General features: G+C 31.9%; 1 protein-coding gene across 3 annotated transcripts; it reads right to left on the reverse strand.

Annotated features, from left to right (window-relative positions):
• Window positions 1-1,648: 1,648 nt before the first annotated feature.
• Window positions 1,649-12,017, reverse strand: LOC124819897 (putative cyclic nucleotide-gated ion channel 20, chloroplastic). 3 transcript variants are annotated; one of them, XM_088112309.1, is made up of 13 exons: window positions 11,773-12,017; window positions 10,608-11,126; window positions 9,976-10,167; window positions 9,770-9,868; window positions 8,364-8,501; window positions 7,083-7,331; window positions 6,486-6,731; window positions 5,769-5,914; window positions 4,227-4,304; window positions 3,365-3,494; window positions 2,581-2,827; window positions 2,305-2,467; window positions 1,649-2,012 (listed from the first exon to the last, which is right to left on the reverse strand). In XM_088112309.1, exons 2-13 carry the CDS (start codon window positions 11,106-11,108, stop codon window positions 1,898-1,900), a joined length of 2,304 nt encoding a protein of 767 aa, XP_087968435.1. In that variant the 5' UTR covers window positions 11,109-11,126; window positions 11,773-12,017; the 3' UTR covers window positions 1,649-1,897. The 3 variants fall into 3 exon arrangements, with proteins under 3 accessions (XP_087968435.1, XP_087968436.1, XP_087968434.1); XM_088112310.1 differs by having other exon boundaries at window positions 10,608-11,140; XM_088112308.1 differs by having other exon boundaries at window positions 10,608-11,114; window positions 11,773-12,016.
• Between the last annotated feature and the right edge of the window lie 5,349 nt (window positions 12,018-17,366).

Here is a 17,366-nt window from a genome sequence, read left to right on the forward strand (position 1 = left end):
TAAAAAAGCCATTTATATTTTTTGGATTTAATAACTATGTTATTTTCTTTGTTCTAAAACTTCTATAATTTTAGTATTTTATTTATAAATTATGAATCAGCTAATTTTCTCAATTTTCATTGATTTTTTTTTCTGTTCTTAATTCTTTTTCAAATTAATCATTTTCTCTTTTTCAATAAAAAATAATGTACTTACCAAGAGAGTTAAGTAATTTTGATATAATTATTTTAAAAGGAGACATATTTATTATTGTGATTAATTTGTGTGAAACAAATTATACTACAATAGGAAGTGATGTGTAATTTATTAATATGTTATTGTTTTAATTGATTATTAATTTACTTCTAATATAGTATATTGATGCTTGAAGTATTAATATGGTAATAAAAGAAAATATTTAATACATCTTATCAAAGCAGAAGTTTTAAAAGAAGTGCCCTGTTAGCTTCTAATACAAATACAATATTAATTTATTGTGAATAACAACACCACAATCACAATTTTAAAAATAAATAATCAGTAAAACATTAAAGTGAATTTTTAAGGGCATAGGTAATTTAGGAAAAATATATTAATAATAATGGTTATGTAAAAAAAATAATGACTATATAATAGTCACTTTTAGTATTTAAGTAATTATTTTTTATTTTTTAATTTTAAAATATAATTAATCATAAAATATAAATATTAAATATGCATTTTCTTTATACATTATTATATATTCTTTAGTTTAAAATTATAATTAAGAATAAAATAAGAATACGAAATTTGTACTCAAGAGGAGGAATTTTTTTTTTATATATCGTTATAGATAACAATGTTAAAAGTTGACAATACAATGCTTCATCAATATTATCAAAGACAATTCTAAAAAGAAAACATATTTTTTACAAAATTATAATTATTAACTAAACTAATTATTTTCTTTTATTTGCGAATAAGTTAATTGGATCTTATAATCATAGACAAAAGTATTATATCTAGGCAAATATTCTCTGACACAATATTTATGGCTGATTAGAAAGATAGAAAATTACATAATTATGAGAAATACTTATTAAAGACATGAAACGTAGAAAATTATGACACGTCCACAAAAATTAGACTAATAATTAGTATTTGGAAAATAAATTATTTTTAACTGTTTTTATTCAAAGACAAGTGTCCCATATTTTGTAATCTTAGAATACAGAAAAATGTAGTGTCACCACCATACACTACATTTTATTTCATGGACCAATTTAACCCTTTCACAGAATTAATATTACAATAATCTTAGGATGCACTTTACTGCATAACATGCCAGAGAAATCCTCACAGAATGCAAACTACTTCTTTCTTTCTTTCTTTCATTGACTGCAACATGAGTTGACTAAGTCAACTTGTTTGGCTACATAGAATAACTTTATCCATTGACTGACTTGATTCAGCTTATTCATTTTTTTTTTAATTACATTGTTTCAACTAGCAAAATGAAATCAAAAGAAATTCTTAAATTAAAACAAAAAAAAAAGTCTTTTGAAATCAATTAAGATATGTTCAAATCAAGATATTTTCTATCACCACTGATATGAGTTCAGACAATACCCAGAACAGATATGAATTTATTTGTCTTATCATATATTTTGAAATGAATGCAACATGTACATGGAAGAATGAACTTGTGAGTACTAGTAATTATTTAGTAAAGTAAATATTGTTCAAACTATAGTTTGATCTTTGCCTTAATCTTCTCTTAATATTGGGAGCTCTATTTTTTTTTGAAGATAAAGTAAATATTGTTCATATTATATAAAGAAAGACTAATCTTGCAGTAGCATTTACTAAAGAATAAATATTATATACACTGATGAGTACAACCTATGATAACGCCTTGCTAATGAGTACAACCTAACCATCAGAATGTTTGATCTGATTGAGAGGTATAGGCACGACTTAGACGCTTCTTTCTGTATCTCCATGCAACCTGAATACGACTTGCTGCAAGGGATCTCCAATAAGGTGATACATACCTAACATAATACAATTTTCAAATCATTTGTTTTGAAAACTAATGAGGCATACAAAGCATACTAGTTACATGCTTATTATGGTCATTCCAAGAAAAAAGGATGGATTTGAACACTTTCAAGCTATGTAACAAAGGTGTAGGTGCTTCCTAGACATGTCAAGAAAACGTAATGGAAGAATGCTCTTCATGAAATGATACAGTTGAATGATGTCCATTTTTGTATGTCAGAAGGTTCAAGGTTAAGTTGAAAGATAAACCAAAATACAACAAGGAAATGAGGTGAAATGAAGCACCTTAGAGTTCCTTGAACATGAGGGTTCCGCAAGAATCTAGTGAAAAGAATTGTGAGTTCCTCAAGGTCTCCGGCACGAAGTGAAAATGCCTCTACATTTGTTAAGCATCTTACAGTCCTATTACTCAGCAACCTCTGTCCTTGAACTCTTACTTTTTTTCCATCTGCAAAAGTCAAGAAACACATTGGTTAAACATGTTTCTCAATTTTGTAGTGAGGCCAAGTTGTTGAAAATTGCAACTTCTGCTGACCACAGCTTCAACATGTATGGCCGTACCTGTGGTTACAGAAGAATGCTCAAGATACCATGTGAGAAGTTCTTCACCACAAGCATCCCCTTCAGATAAGGGAACACTAGTTCCATCATCTCCAAAGCTCTCCAATTTCCCTCGAACAACAAAGACCATTTTCTCTACCAGACCACCCTGAGTCACAATTTTACTTCCTTTGATGTATGTCTTTTGCTTTAGTCTCTCGCAAATTGCATCTAAGATAGGCTCATCCATCAGGGCAAAGATGCGAACCTGAAGTGTTCAGATCCTCAGAAAATTAAATTCTCATAACAGAACTTAGAGGTGGGTTGAATGCTTTGGCTTTTGATGAGTCACAGTTCTAGTTTCATGATGAATAAGAATATGTTATGAAAAGGTGAAACCATTTATACAAGGTTCCAAAATTCCTTAACAAACACCCCTCCTTCAAAGCCTGACACCTGACAACATGATGAATTCGGGACTCCCCCTTCTTAGGAGTAGGAGCCTCAAAGAGATTCAAACTCAAGAAGTTGGGTTCGTTGCAAGGTACTGATACCATTGTTACAAAAAGGTTAACCCGTTCACAGGTTTCAAAATTCCTTAACAGAATAGAGCTTTTTTGAAATGGTTTAAGTTTTTCATATTCAAATTCTAGTTAAATCTAGTTGGTCCCAATAGACAGACACCTAAAAAAACAAAATTTAGAAAGAAACACCCTGGCGGGAGTTCAAATTTCAACATAACAATTAATAATATTTTTAATAATTATTACTGGTCATTTAAGAAGCAAAGTTTTTGGGGGCATACTTTCTTAACAAACTCGAAGAGATGACGTCTTATGTCTGTCTGGAGATCTTCGGGTAAATTCTCCAGAAGCGTCTCTTCATTTACACCCCTTGTTGCTGCCCAATTATACCGTTCAGCTTGTCGTACTCTCCTGTATGGAAGATAAAGTATGTATCAGTTGTTCATTGTGTGTGATCCATAATGTCATAAAACTGAAAAACAGTAGACATTATGCTCTTCCTCATTTCTACCCCACATGCTCTGTTGTATAGCTCCAAATATATTTACATTGTTGATATATCTATGATTATTATGGCTGGGAACTTAATACTGTTTTTATGTACAATTCTAAAAGCCAAAGGTCCCACATTACCTAGCCTCCTTTTAATTGTTTACATACCAGCTTGAATCTAAAGCTAATAAAGTGACTAGCAGTAGGAGTGGGTGCAAGAGCTTGAGGCATGATTTTGGGTTGCTCAAAATCTGCACTTGATTTTCCACCTCCTTGCCCGTGTAATGGACTTTCAAGTCCTTTTCTACCACAAGCTTTATTTAACTCCCACGGCTCTTATTGAGCAGTTAAAGGTATAAAGGTTTTATCAGAAAAGCATTTTTTAACACAATCTATAAGGAAATGGATTACACGACATGTTGTCAATGAGATGTTTTTAACAGATGTTTCACATAAGTTGCAGATATTCCTAATGCACATGTTGTAAATATGTTTCATTGTCACAGTAAATTGCTCACGTACTTTTTCATGAAAGGGAGTTGTAGGAGGAGGTGGAGAGAAAATAAGCAATGAATTGAATCAACCAGTAGACAGATATGTTTTTGAAAATGTGAACTTTTGACTCGTGAAAAGAATAAGAACAATTCTTACCTTCTTAGATCTTCTGGCAAGCGACGGTGGCTCATCCATTGTTCAACATCACGACCTCTAAGTTGCATTTCTAGCCTCCTGTAATTGTGATGGAAGAAAATAAATCAAGCACATTATGATCCTTACAGAAATAAGGATATCTGAATGTTGTGATTCTGTGTCACACATGTACTGTATATAATTATGTATTAGAGTACAAAGGGAATTAATCATAAATACAATTGAATCCCAAATTCATGATTAACATACTTATGTGTCTACTCTAATCTAACAAGTCATTTACCATTCTTCTGGAAAGAAATTCTCTTTAACAGAGTAACATTCAATATCCATTTGGTACTCTCATGGAAGACCTTGTTTGATGAAATATGCCTTGCAGCTAGGTTATCATAGATAAGCTTTGTGTGAGCATTGCATTATTAGAAAAGAAGCTATTGGACTGTCTCTAGGGTAATTAGTTGTTAGCAAGTAGTTAAGATAGTTACATAACTAACTATAGACTGTTAATAATACAGACAGTATCACAAGGATGATTAGCCAAGCATACTAGTCTCTTCAGAGATGACAAAAAGATAATTATGTTGTGTGATAAATAACACATGAATGTAAATAGGCTGTATCCATTCCCAAGAAATATTTAAGTGAGAGATACCAAATCTTTTAATAACATAAGAGATGCTAGTTGCTAGCTTCACCATCACTATGAAGACAATGCTGTCACCATAGACTACAAGACAAATGCAATGGCCTGTAGGAGAATGGATGCAGATGTTCAAGAGGACTGTTTCAAACCATAGAGAGAATTGAAAGGTGAAATTGATAGACAAGGTGAGAGTTGGTAGAAGTGAAATCAAGGTGTTGCTCCTATAAACTATTTCTGAAATTCATGGTGTAAGAAGGCATTTTCAATGTTTGATTGATGGGGAGACCAAAATGATAAATGACACTTATGGCATGAAAAAGGTGAACCCAGGTGGTTTTAGCCACAAAGGAAAGGGTATCCTCGTAGTCAAGACCAAAGATTTGAGTATATTCTTTAACTACAAGGTGGGTTTTGTTGAAGTCTTTTTAGAGTGTTGTAAATAGGGCATTACTGGGATAAAAATATCCTAATATCTATACAGTAATTAGGAAAAATATCTCTAGAATCTACACATTATTTCAGCTGATTTTTATTTCCTTTTCTTCAAGAGAGTGTAAGTATTGTGATTGTAATTAATAAAATATTTCCTTTCTTTGTCTCATTATTGAAGTTAGACAAACTCATCCAAATAGACCCTTACACTTATGAAATGGATGACATCCATCCATCCCATTACTTTTAAGTTTTCAAATGAAAGAAATGGTAAAGAGAGGTTTATTTTATGGAAATGGATTATTTTAGTGTGTTTTATCCAGTTTACTTTGAAGAAACAATTTTTTTTTCTGGCTTTTAGAAAAGGCTTTTGAGGGGAAAAATTATTATAATCCACTTAAAAGCATGCAATAACAGGAAAACTGTCATCAACATGGGGCATGGCAACTAATAGCAAAAATTTCTACCTGCGTCCAAGAGCCTGAAGAAAGTTCTGTATGTTTCCAATGAGAAGCGCAAAAAGTAAGAGTCCCAAACCTATGATGGCCATCGTAAAAAGGACTTCCCACACAAAATAGCTTGGGGTTTGATTACCAGCCAAAGTACTGATTTGCTGTAACAAATATGACGAATGTATAACTGTTGAGGAATATCATATTAAAAACAACTATATACAAGACTTCGATCTTCTTATATCTCAACAGCAATTGATCTTACACAGGTAATCTTAAAGGAATTGATCCTGACACGCACACATACATTGCTCTCTATTGGGTTCATATAAAGGAGGACTCGTTAAGGAGAGATTACACAAATGTGACTTGAGCTCAACCTACATAAAAGATTGACACCATTATGAGTCTTCTTTCTTAAATGGTGTTCAACCTTTTCATTTCTATCTAATGTAAAACTCAGACTCACACTTAGATTCCCAACAATATTACACATAGTATCTTGATAGATAGACACACATCGACATATATCAGGTGAGACTGTTAGAGATTAGAGAAAATAATTTGAACCATCCATTTAAGATTGAATGGTCAATATTAGTTCATCTAAAGCTCTCACTTGACATGTGCCCCCTATATGTATGTATGTATTTTATTAAATTTATGTGAATTTTTATAGCTGTAAACAATTACCACAAAAGTAAAAAAATAAGAGAAGAATGAAATACACACCTGGAAGCCCCAAAACAGTGCAAATACATATTTGTTGACCACCCTAGTTTCTGTAGTAAGTGCTACAGCATTTACATAGACTCCATATTGAAAAGCACCGGAACTGGCGTTCAAACATGCAGAGGCATTCACATTTTCGCTCCATATATCTGACTTACGGCCAGATGAACGTCCACAATCAATAAATGTTGAGCATCCACGAATATTAGAATCATGGCAGGCATTTCGCAAGCATTGATTAACCCTCTGGAAGAAGGAAGAGGAACATAAAAGAGAAAGTTATAATTGAATATGACCCATCATTTACGGAATCAAATTCCTGGTTCTAAACAGTTCGTTTAGCTTGCAGGGAGACAACAATTCTGCGAGTTGAATGTCATTATCAACATTACAAAAGTTTAGAACGAGTAAATTTCTGAGAACATACTACTTTCATACTTTATTTTGCTTATACTCCCTGTAACATATAACCATATTATTTACAACCTATCCTCCTTTTCCATGCAACATGAATTCAAAGCAAATTATGAAAGTTAGATAGGAAGATGAGATTTTGTACTTTCTGAAAATGAAGCTTCAAATAACATTTTTACTCACCTGTAGACCAAAGAGGTACCAGAAAGAACCAACAACATGGCCAGATAGCATAAAAATGAGAAGATTTATAATGAAATTTGCCCAGGCTGACTCAAAAATGAATCCTGTTGGAGACTGGCCAATTAGCAGAGGCAGAAACCTGAATAATCTGGGAAAATACTGCACAAGGATTGCTGCACGCAGAAGATTTTTAGCATAATTTGCTCCAGATGATCCCAGGTAGTTTGGTAGGACAGATAATATCATTACCTGCAAATATTTCACTCCATGTCATAACAAAGAATTTGAAAAGTACACAATAAACCATTAATCTTTCTCACAGACTGAAAACCCTTTCCTTCCATTACTGCCTGCTTGATGTCAAGTACATTTTTATATCCATTCTCCACAGACTATTTCTTCATCAGAACACAACAAAAAGTTTAGCCATTGAGGTTCATTTGAGTTTGAACAAGACAGCATAGAACAAAGCAGTTTATAAAGATAAAGATGACATGACAACAAAAATTTTTCAGAGCACTTAAAAATTGTTCTACTATAAAAATCATTTCTACCCTACAACTAGCAGCTTAAGCTTTTAAGATAATAGATTGTTAAACAAGTCATCATAGCCTTTACAACTAATTATAAAATTTAGATCCTCAATGCTCTCGTTTTCTTAATTTTAATTTCAACACAAAAATAAGTGGGCCTTTGGAATATACGAGTTTCAAGGAAATTGGATATTAGCGAGTTATCATAGCCTTTATGAGAGACGGTAAAAGATAGATCTACAATGCTCTCATGTTCTTAATTAACTGGCAACAGTAATTAATTACAAAAGGTTCTATTATAGAAAACTTAACACCTAGTTTCAAGCACTCCATATTTAATCTGAATAATAAAATCACAACTAAAAAACTGATGTTTTGAAAGAACCAAGAAAAAACTCAACTTCATACAAATTCCAAAATCAAGCATTGTGTTTTCTTTGGGTGGGGAGATTTGAATAATATTTCAATATATAAATATCTCATGAAATCCAAACTCATCATCGCAGTGAATGGCAACATCAAAGAACTTCATGTTTTCTAACAAATAAAAAGATACAGAACCACTGAAATGAAGAGAAACATCAACAAGCATTCATAATCATTTGTATGGAAGGTACATCTCATAATTCATAGTAAACTTTTCGCTTTGTTGCACATAAAACTAAATACCCAATGAGCAAACTCAGGCAAGGAAACAATATAATAAAAAGTTACCACAAATCAAAAAGGGAGAAGGTAAGAAGTTTACCTGAGGAAGAGGAAATACAACAAATAGGTCGATAAAAAGATAACTCTTCAGATAATTAAGAGCAATTTTCTTGGGTTGGTCAACTAAATCTCCAGCACCTACTACCATTGACTCAGGAGAAACATAAGCCAGCCTAAACTGTAAAAAGCAAACAAGACTATAAAACTCAGAAGTCCTATACATGTGCTTTTCTTTTCATTTTGACCTGAACTAATTATAAAAAAAGGTAAGACATACACAAGATGCGGCAACATATTATGAATAAGGTCAAGGTCCAGCATTCTATATCATCTGAGTCATCATTTCATATTTCTCTTCCAGTTTGACACCATATTGCTAATTGCAAAAAATTTAAAAATACAAAAAAAGAAAAATACTTTTAGGTTCATATCTAAGTGGAAAAAACTCGTGCTACTAAAAGATTTTCTTCAACAAATGTGGCAATAGAATGAATGGATGAACATTTGACAGGGAAATATTGAAATTTAATGCCAAATACCCTGAAGTATGTACGGAGTTGCAGCAGTACAAATAATTACAATAAATATCTTTGGTACTTGGTCCTCCACCAGATGAGAGTAAGTGCGTGATCTTCATTTTCTGAATGTAAACAAGATTGAATTCTAGTTTAATTTTTTTTTTCTGGTTTAAATATGACTGTGCTTGTAGGTGTTCATTTTAACCTGGATGTTTAGGAAATTTAAAGGAAGTGTCATAAACAATCTCATGCATTGGTTAGCAGTTACTTCAAGAAGATCTGCATTACTTTATGACGCTGAATGCTACAAAGAGATATGTTTAAAAAGCTTTTTACTAATACTTTAAGCTGGTCCTGCACACATGAATCTTTATCCATGAATCATCACATGCTCATTTATATCTGTGTTTCCTTCATGAAGTCTACAAAATATACTCTACTTCCACCAGATACAAGTTGTTGCACTCTATCTATTAAAATTGTCTACATGCATTTCTCCAAAACAAAAAAGACAGTCCAACCTACAACATGAAGCACTCTGTATCTTTAAGTTAAAAGTGATCTATACCAAAAAACAAGATAACTTCTGTCATCCCGCTTCTTTATATACAAAGACTTGAAGTTTAACAGGAAATGCTTAGCGCACATGACGGAGCTCCAATGATCTTATTATTCCTCTAGTGAATATTTATGTATGATTCAAAGCAACAAAGAACCTAAACCCTGTTATTCTGTTGCTAGAAAATTCTTTTCGAATACATTTGACAGTATATTTACCTTCTCAAAAACAGAAAAAATTAATAATAAACACTTGTTGACAAGGAAGGATCTTAATCATATAATTCAAGCTAACGAATTGGCATCATTATTGTATTTGAACATAAGGGTATGGGGGAATTCTAAAAAAAGGTAGTTACTGAGAAATTACCTGGAGAAGAATGTTAAAGAAATATATCAAATCATTAATGCTTCTAAAAAAAACAAGTGTTGTTGTCATTGTCCAATTGATAGCAATACATTTATCATCCTGCACATATCAAGTGGAAAAATATAAAATTGCAGAAATAGTAGCAGGGAAAGACAAATATCTACATGTAGGAAGATTTAATTAAATAAAAGGAAAAGAATCCACACCTCCTTCACATATAATAAGAAGAAAAATAATGGATCAACAAAAATTGCCACCAAGCAAAAAATGGCCAAGATCTTGTTCCATTGTTGTACAACTTTTGCATGAGGATTCATAACTCCAGGAACATATGAATAGCAGAAGGAAAAAAATTTTCGGCCAAAACCCTTGGCATCTCCATAAAAAACATGGTGGAACTGCAAACATTCAAATTGCAAATGAAAGTGACTTTGGTTATGAGAGTGACAGCAGACAAGTGTCTATTAAAACAAATGGAAAGGTCACAAGAATATGAAGTGCAAGGATACAGAAAAGTCTGCGATCGTAGGAATTTAAGTGTTGCTAAGTAATGAAACATTGTCTGTTGACAATACTTCTACTGCCCCCAAAATGGACAATGATATCAACAAAGTTACAGCATAACTCAATCAAATGTCTATAAATCATTAGGTTAATTAAATCATCTATCGTGAACACCTGAATTTGGTCAGAAAAAAGAAATGAATGTGCAGTACAAAATCACATCTGTCCTATAAATGGCTATGCAGCATATAGTTAAAGTCAACTTCAAAACATAGAAGACAATGTTTTCTTAAATTTAAGGAGAAATCGAAGTACATTTTAGGAAGAAAAGTACCTTGGGATCAAATATAGCTGAAGTTTTTCGAGTTCTTGGCTGAGCAGCCTTGAAATAAGTGGGGCAAGTAGTACAATAAGGATCATTACACATTCCCAGTTGCCCAGACCTCATTAAGTGTTCATTCTTTCTGTCATAGTCATTATCCCAACGATTTTCATTTGTGCCATTGAAAGTAGAAAAGTTTTCTGTCTTACTTTCCACTACTTTGTTTCCTGTAGCAGCTATATTCTGTCCTGAAAGATTTGAAGTTCCATGGGTAGCATACAGTGGACCACTCATCTGCACAAAGGGGGTTTTTCTCACACTACGAAGGGGACCGGTATGTCCCACAAGACTAGTTTCTTTCTCATATGATTCCAAGGAAGCCATGGGAATCGAAATTGAAGCACTTCGTGTTCTAGATACTAGCCTCCGGAAATTAGAATCCACGAATTCATCAGACAGTTGAGCACGCGTTTCAGACAGCATAGGAACCTCATCTTTTTCAAAACGAGCCATGTTTCCCTGGTGATTCTCCTTTTTTTATTAAACTAACAAAACATCAATATATACATTGTGCATCACATCAGCAATTTTAAAGCAAAACAATCCTATTTAGCTCGAAACTTGAAAGGGCAAAGCATAAATTAATGTAAAAAACAGCAAATGAAAGACCAAAGAATATCTGTTCCTAAAGTAACAACCACAAGGAAGATCCTTGTTCTAAGAGGCTGAGAGTTAATTATAAAATGATATATTTGTCTACACATTTTGAAATTTTCTGATTAACTTATATCAACAGAGAAGTGACAAATCCCCTTATCTTAAAGGAAGTAACCAATTACTAAATTGACCTAAACTGACATTACAATCATTGAAATTCATCTACCATCTTAGTTTTAAGAGAAAATTTAACAGTTTCCAAACATATTTATACCTTTTCGACAATGTCCCTACCTATACACACATGAGTGCGTGTGTTTAAACTTGAAATTTAACACACATACACCAACTTAAAAACAATATGAAGCACCATGACCTATTGTGACAAATTGCAATTGGGGTCAGGAATCAGTCGAAGAATTCCAGTATAATGTAATAATAATCAGTTAGCCCACGTTGCAGAAAATGCCATGAACAATGAACAATAATGAAAAAAAAAAAAGCAAGAGAGAAAACAAACCCAGAAAGAGCAAGAGCTGGTTCAAGAGGAATTGAATTCCCGGTGAAAACCCCACCAAGAATTCAAGTTGAAAAATGCAATTTTGGGAGCTTGGTGATCATGGAGAGAAGCAGAAAGCTGTTTCCAACAGAGAGAAGTTGAGCTCAGAAAACAAAGTGTGAAAGTAAACACTTAAATACAAACAACCGTGTGAGAGAGAGATAGAGTGTGAAGAGAAAGACTTTGAGTGCTTGACAAAGTCAATCGTGAGATAATTGAAATTGTCTGTGCGTGTTTTATGTTTTACTTTCAAACACATTCCAAACTTCCATGTTCATAAATAAGTAGCAGTTTCATTTTAATAATACGTAATAACATTGTTTTAGATAATGATGTTACTGTTCGGTAATAGAAGAGTAGCTTTATTTATCGAGGAAATTCTAGGATTCCCTTTTCAATTTTTTCAATTTATTCTAAATTATTAGTACTTTTCTCAAAAAACTATTAGTAGTTAAAATATTATAGTATACATTTTCATTATAAATTTAAAATATTTTATTTATATTATAACTTATATTTTAAACATTTATTTATTATAAGTGTCATTATATGAAGCAAACATTAATGTTATGCAGTACAAAGAATAAAACACGGTATATGTCTCTATTATCAATATTTGAAACCTGGTCAATATCTCAGTACTTATTTTTTATTAATTACTCCAAATCTATGTGGTTGAAATGGTAGGAGTTTAATGTTCCAAACCATCATGGTCTAAATTTTCTATGAAAATATATTTTTAAACTTAAAATTGACAACTTTAGCGTATATAACAGTTGATTTAAAATCAAATTTAAAAAGCAAAAGTCTAACTTTATGGGAACATCTTTCACCAAAACATGAATATAGATTTACGTAGGTTGAGTTGAGTTATATTGAATTATGTTAGGATTAGATAAATTTATTCTCCAGTCAAATAAAAAAAAAAATCTCAGAGTGAAGTTTAATTGAATTTTTTTATTTTTGAATTATATTTAATTCAATTTTTGAATGGATTAGATAAATTAATTTATAGATTATAATTAAATTTGTAATGTTAACTTATATTTTTTACAGTAATATTTTATATTTACTTATATTTAAATATTTAAATATTTTAAAAACATACATTTAATTAATAGAATAATAAAATAAATTAAATAACGATGATCTTACTATTTAATCATTTTAATTGGATTAAATTTCAAATGTTACTTACATAATTAACTATGTAACTCTTGAAAAACTGGATTAGGTTTAACCTAATTATAAAAAGTTTAAATTTATTTAAGTTGAATTGGTTCATCATATTATTTCATTTCTTTAGTAATAGATATAACAAAAATAAAGTTAAACTTGATGTGCTACCCAGTATTAAATGATGTAAAAAATAAAAAAATTTAATCTATTTGTATGTGATATTAGATTTTTAATGAAAAAAAAAAATCAACCCACCAATCCTATGATCTTATCATTCAACAGGTTAGATAGTAAAATTCAACTTATTTTTTAATTAATTGATCAATCCAAACTTGACCCTACCTATTTTCGACAAACCAATATTAAGTTGGACTTAAGCAAACCGTATTGCCTTGTATTACCACCCAAAATTATCAGATAAACTCAATCATACGTACGTGTCTGTATACATATATTATACTAGGAGGCCTGCATGCAAAGTGATAAAATGTCTTAATTTGGGACGTTGAATAATGTCACTTCTTAAATTAATAACCAAAGAAAAACTGGGTCAAACACGAAATCACAGCATTGACTTAACAATTTTTTTTTAATATTTTTGCCAACAACATTTTTAAACAGAATTACTTTATTGGATGATATTTTTTGAATAAAATTAAAGATTTTAATTAAAAATTTGATAAATAATTTTTTATTTAAATAAAACTTGTATAAATACTTTTAACAACGTCAAAACCAAATGTAATTTGTAAGGAACTAGAATATATATTAAATAATAAAACAAAGGATTAAAATGAAGAGAAAAGCTTTTCTTTCTATTATGAAAAGCGTACAACTTACAACTTAGCAATTTTACCAAATTGTGCTCACTTTTTCTAAAATCATTCTCTCTCTCCTTAGAAAGTTGCTTCCCATTCTCTCTGTCTTCTTTCTACCATTCCCTTACATTCAGTCATTGCATATTTGATTAGGTGGTGCTCAAGTGACTACGGCACAAAGAGCTTCGTAACCATCCGATTAGATTCTCGTTTTTCAGCGGATAAGTCGTTTTCCCTTTTTCCTCCTCTTTTGGGAACCTAGGGCATGTAATTAGAAACCTTCTCCTTTAATTTCTTGTCAAAAATTAGCTCTAAAGAGTTGTTCTATCACCCATTTGGTGGTTAATAGGGTTTGGTTGAGTTCTTGCGGAATCAAGCACTGTTGAATCAAGTTGTGAGCTTAGCTGTGAAACCCTAAGGTAAGGGGAGCTAAATATTGTTTTCAATTTGCTTGCAGTATTTGTATGTATGTTAAATTCCTTAATGGGTGTGCTGTTTGGTTGGCTTGTTTAAGCTCTAAAGTAAGTTGGTCATACATGTTGATGCGTGTGATGTATGAAATTGTAGCGTGAGGTTTGTAAACTGCATTGGTTGAATCTAGCTACTGTAATTGGGCGCGTTGGAAGTGCTTGGAGTGATATATCTGTTATAGCTTGAATGAAATGGAAAGTTAAGTGAAATTTTGGGGTTTTAAGGCAAATTGGGGGAAGTGAGGTAGTGATTTTGGGCATTTGGGGCCTAAAGCGCAATTGGGTTGTTGGGGCAATCTTAGCTAGTGTATTGTGACTTGTTTGAGTCACTAAATTGATCAAAATAGGTGCAAAGCAGTAGGATTGGGTTTTGGATCCCTAAGTTGGGCAAATTGGTGTTTTAGAGTTGAAATTGAGTCTTAATCACTTTAGAATGGTAGTAGGAATGTTTAGAATCATTTAGATAAGTTTAATTAAGTATAAAACAAGAATTAAGGGTGTTAGAAGTTAGTAAAAATGGTTAGAAATAGTCATGTTGGGTTCTGTTCGCAATTATGCAGAATTCTGCAGAACGCTGCAGTTGACTGTTCAGTCTTGTGCTGCTCTCGGTCATAACTGGGTGGGTCTCTGTTGAGTCTTACCAGTTCATGACCGTTCGGTCTCCTAAAGAGTGTTCGGTCTTGTACTGACACTCGGTCTCTTAAAGAGTGTTCAGTCTTGTACTGGCACTCAGTCTCTTAAAGAGTGTTCGGTCTTGTACTAGCACTCGGTCTCTTAAAGAGTGTTCGGTCTTATAGGCACTCGGTTTCTTAAAGAATGTTCGGTCTTGTACTGACATTCGGTCTCTTAATGAGTGTTCGGTCTTGTACTGACACTCGGTCTCAAAGCTCTAAGTGTTCGGCCAAAGCTCTAAGTGCTCGGCCAAAGCTCTAAATGTTCGGCCAAAGCTCTAAGTGCTCGGCCAAAGCTCATAGCGTTCGATCTAAAAGCTCTAAGTGTTCAACCAAAGCTCTAAGTGCTCGGCAAAGCTCTAAGTGTTCGGCAAAGCTCTAAGTGCTCGGCCAAAGCTCATAGTGTTCGGTCAAAGCTCTAAGTGCTCGGCCAAAGCTCATAGCGTTCGGCCAAAGCTCTAAGTGCTCAGCCAAAGCTCCTAGCGTTCGGTTCAAGTTCTTTAGCTATTGTTTTGGGTAAATTAAGTGTGTGTGATGATTTCCGTGTAAAGTATGATTGTTGTAATGTGAAGGTATGATGTATTGTTGTGTTGAAAGTGAAAAGTATCAGTATTGGACGTAATTCCATGATCCTCAAGGGAGGGATACATGGTGGTGCCCTTTTAGTGTGTTTAGAATTATTTGCATGGAAGCTCAGTCTTGGGGGTTATCCTGAAACTACAATGGTCAATCATTCTCAAGTAGAGAGGATTGAACCATGTCGTGAGTAGTAGCAGGAGGTCCTAGTCTTGGGTGCTTCTAGTATGGTCCAAGGTGAGTGATGACGGACTAACCTCGTGAGTGTGGTAGGGTGAAACCCATTGACAACGGCTTTGCAAAGCAGTAGAAGCCACCACAAGTGCATGACCCGTCATAGCTCGGCAATCATTCTATGTCCGGACGAGTCAAGTTTAAGTGCAACAAGTCATGTTTGTGTAGTGTAGTGTATCTGTCTTTACTTGCATGTTGCATGTGACTGTTATAACATGAGTTTTGTATATCTAGCTCACCCTTGCTTCTGTGTTTGTGTGTTGCTTGTGTATGCTTTTCTTTTGCAATGATCATCTACTTGGATGTGAGCAGATGTTGAGGAGGTGTCCCTGGAACAAATGCTGGAGGACGGGGATGCTGCAGCTTATTACTTCTAGGGTCTTAATTAAATTGTATTATTTTGTAAATATTCTATAGTAATCCTTTATGTTTAAGTTTTCAAATTTTAATGATATTTTAGATGACTGTAACCTTAACTGAACTAACAGTCTTATTTCAACTATTCTATTATATTAAGATGATGACGTCTATAATATATTATGTTTGCTATATAATTGGAATGTAACGTAATTATTCTTAAAATTCGTATTCCAGTTTTACATAAAATTCTCCGGTATAAGAGTTCCAGTTTTACACCATACATTGTCCAGTTTTAATTTGATGAAGTGTGTTTAAAATATATGTTTTGCTTTTAATAAAAGATCCCTTGAAAAATCGGAAAGTAAATTACTTTTTACTTCGTAATTATTCTTTTACAATGCTAAATATTTTTATAAATGTAACCATGAGTAAAATAAGGGTGCGAAAATAAAAATATCAAACATCTGTTTAATAATATAAAGTTATTAAAAAATATATTATAAAATAAATAAAAGATTATAAAATCAATAAATTCAAAGCAAATATAATATTAATATAGTTATTAAAAAAGATAATTATATTAATAAATTATATACAAATCAATTACAAGTGATATGAGTTTTTTTAAAAAGAACAAACTCTTATAGAAAATAAAGAACTATTTTGGAGCATAAAAAACATAAGGAATTACTCTGCAACATTTCCACCTTCTATGAGAGGAATGTCTTTATTTAACTCTGTGTCTCTCACACCTTAGCAAAATAAACAAACAAAATATATATAAGCAACACAACACATAATAGAGTATAAGAAACACAACACACAATAAAGTAGATATTGTACAAAAAGAGTTAGCCTAAAATAAATTAAATTATATTAAATATAAATTAAAAATGAATTATATATAAATAGTTAACATTAAATTTAATTTAAACTCAATTATTCATATACATGTCTTTCACATCAAATTTTAATAAAATTGTACACTTGTGATTGTTTCTATATTATCCAGAACTATAACCAAAATTAAAATAAAACAAATTTATTGACTAGGACCTCTTTCAACTCTTACCATATAATTCATTCTATTCTATTTTAATATAAATGATTATAAAGTATTGAATCTCTTATATATATATATATATATATATATATATATATATATTTACTTATTTTAAAATTTCTTTTAAAGTCTCAATTAATATTTTCCCAAATTTCGGATAATCAAACTTCACTATAATTATGGA

The sequence above is a fragment of the Vigna umbellata genome, chromosome 4 (genome assembly GCF_029865625.1).
Source record: "Vigna umbellata cultivar VRB3 chromosome 4, Vumbellata_1.0, whole genome shotgun sequence".
NCBI lineage: Eukaryota > Viridiplantae > Streptophyta > Magnoliopsida > Fabales > Fabaceae > Vigna > Vigna umbellata.

Excerpts from the sequence above, each read along its gene's own strand:
- LOC124819897 (XM_088112309.1), bottom strand. The coding sequence starts at position 11,108 with ATGGCTCGTTTTGAAAAAGATGAGGTTCCTATGCTGTCTGAAACGCGT. Across the intron at positions 9,869-9,975 it reads TCTTATTATATGTGAAGGAG|GATGATAAATGTATTGCTAT; the intron begins GTGTGGATTCTT and ends TGATATGTGCAG. Across the intron at positions 2,468-2,580 it reads GCATTCTTCTGTAACCACAG|ATGGAAAAAAAGTAAGAGTT; the intron begins GTACGGCCATAC and ends TGACTTTTGCAG.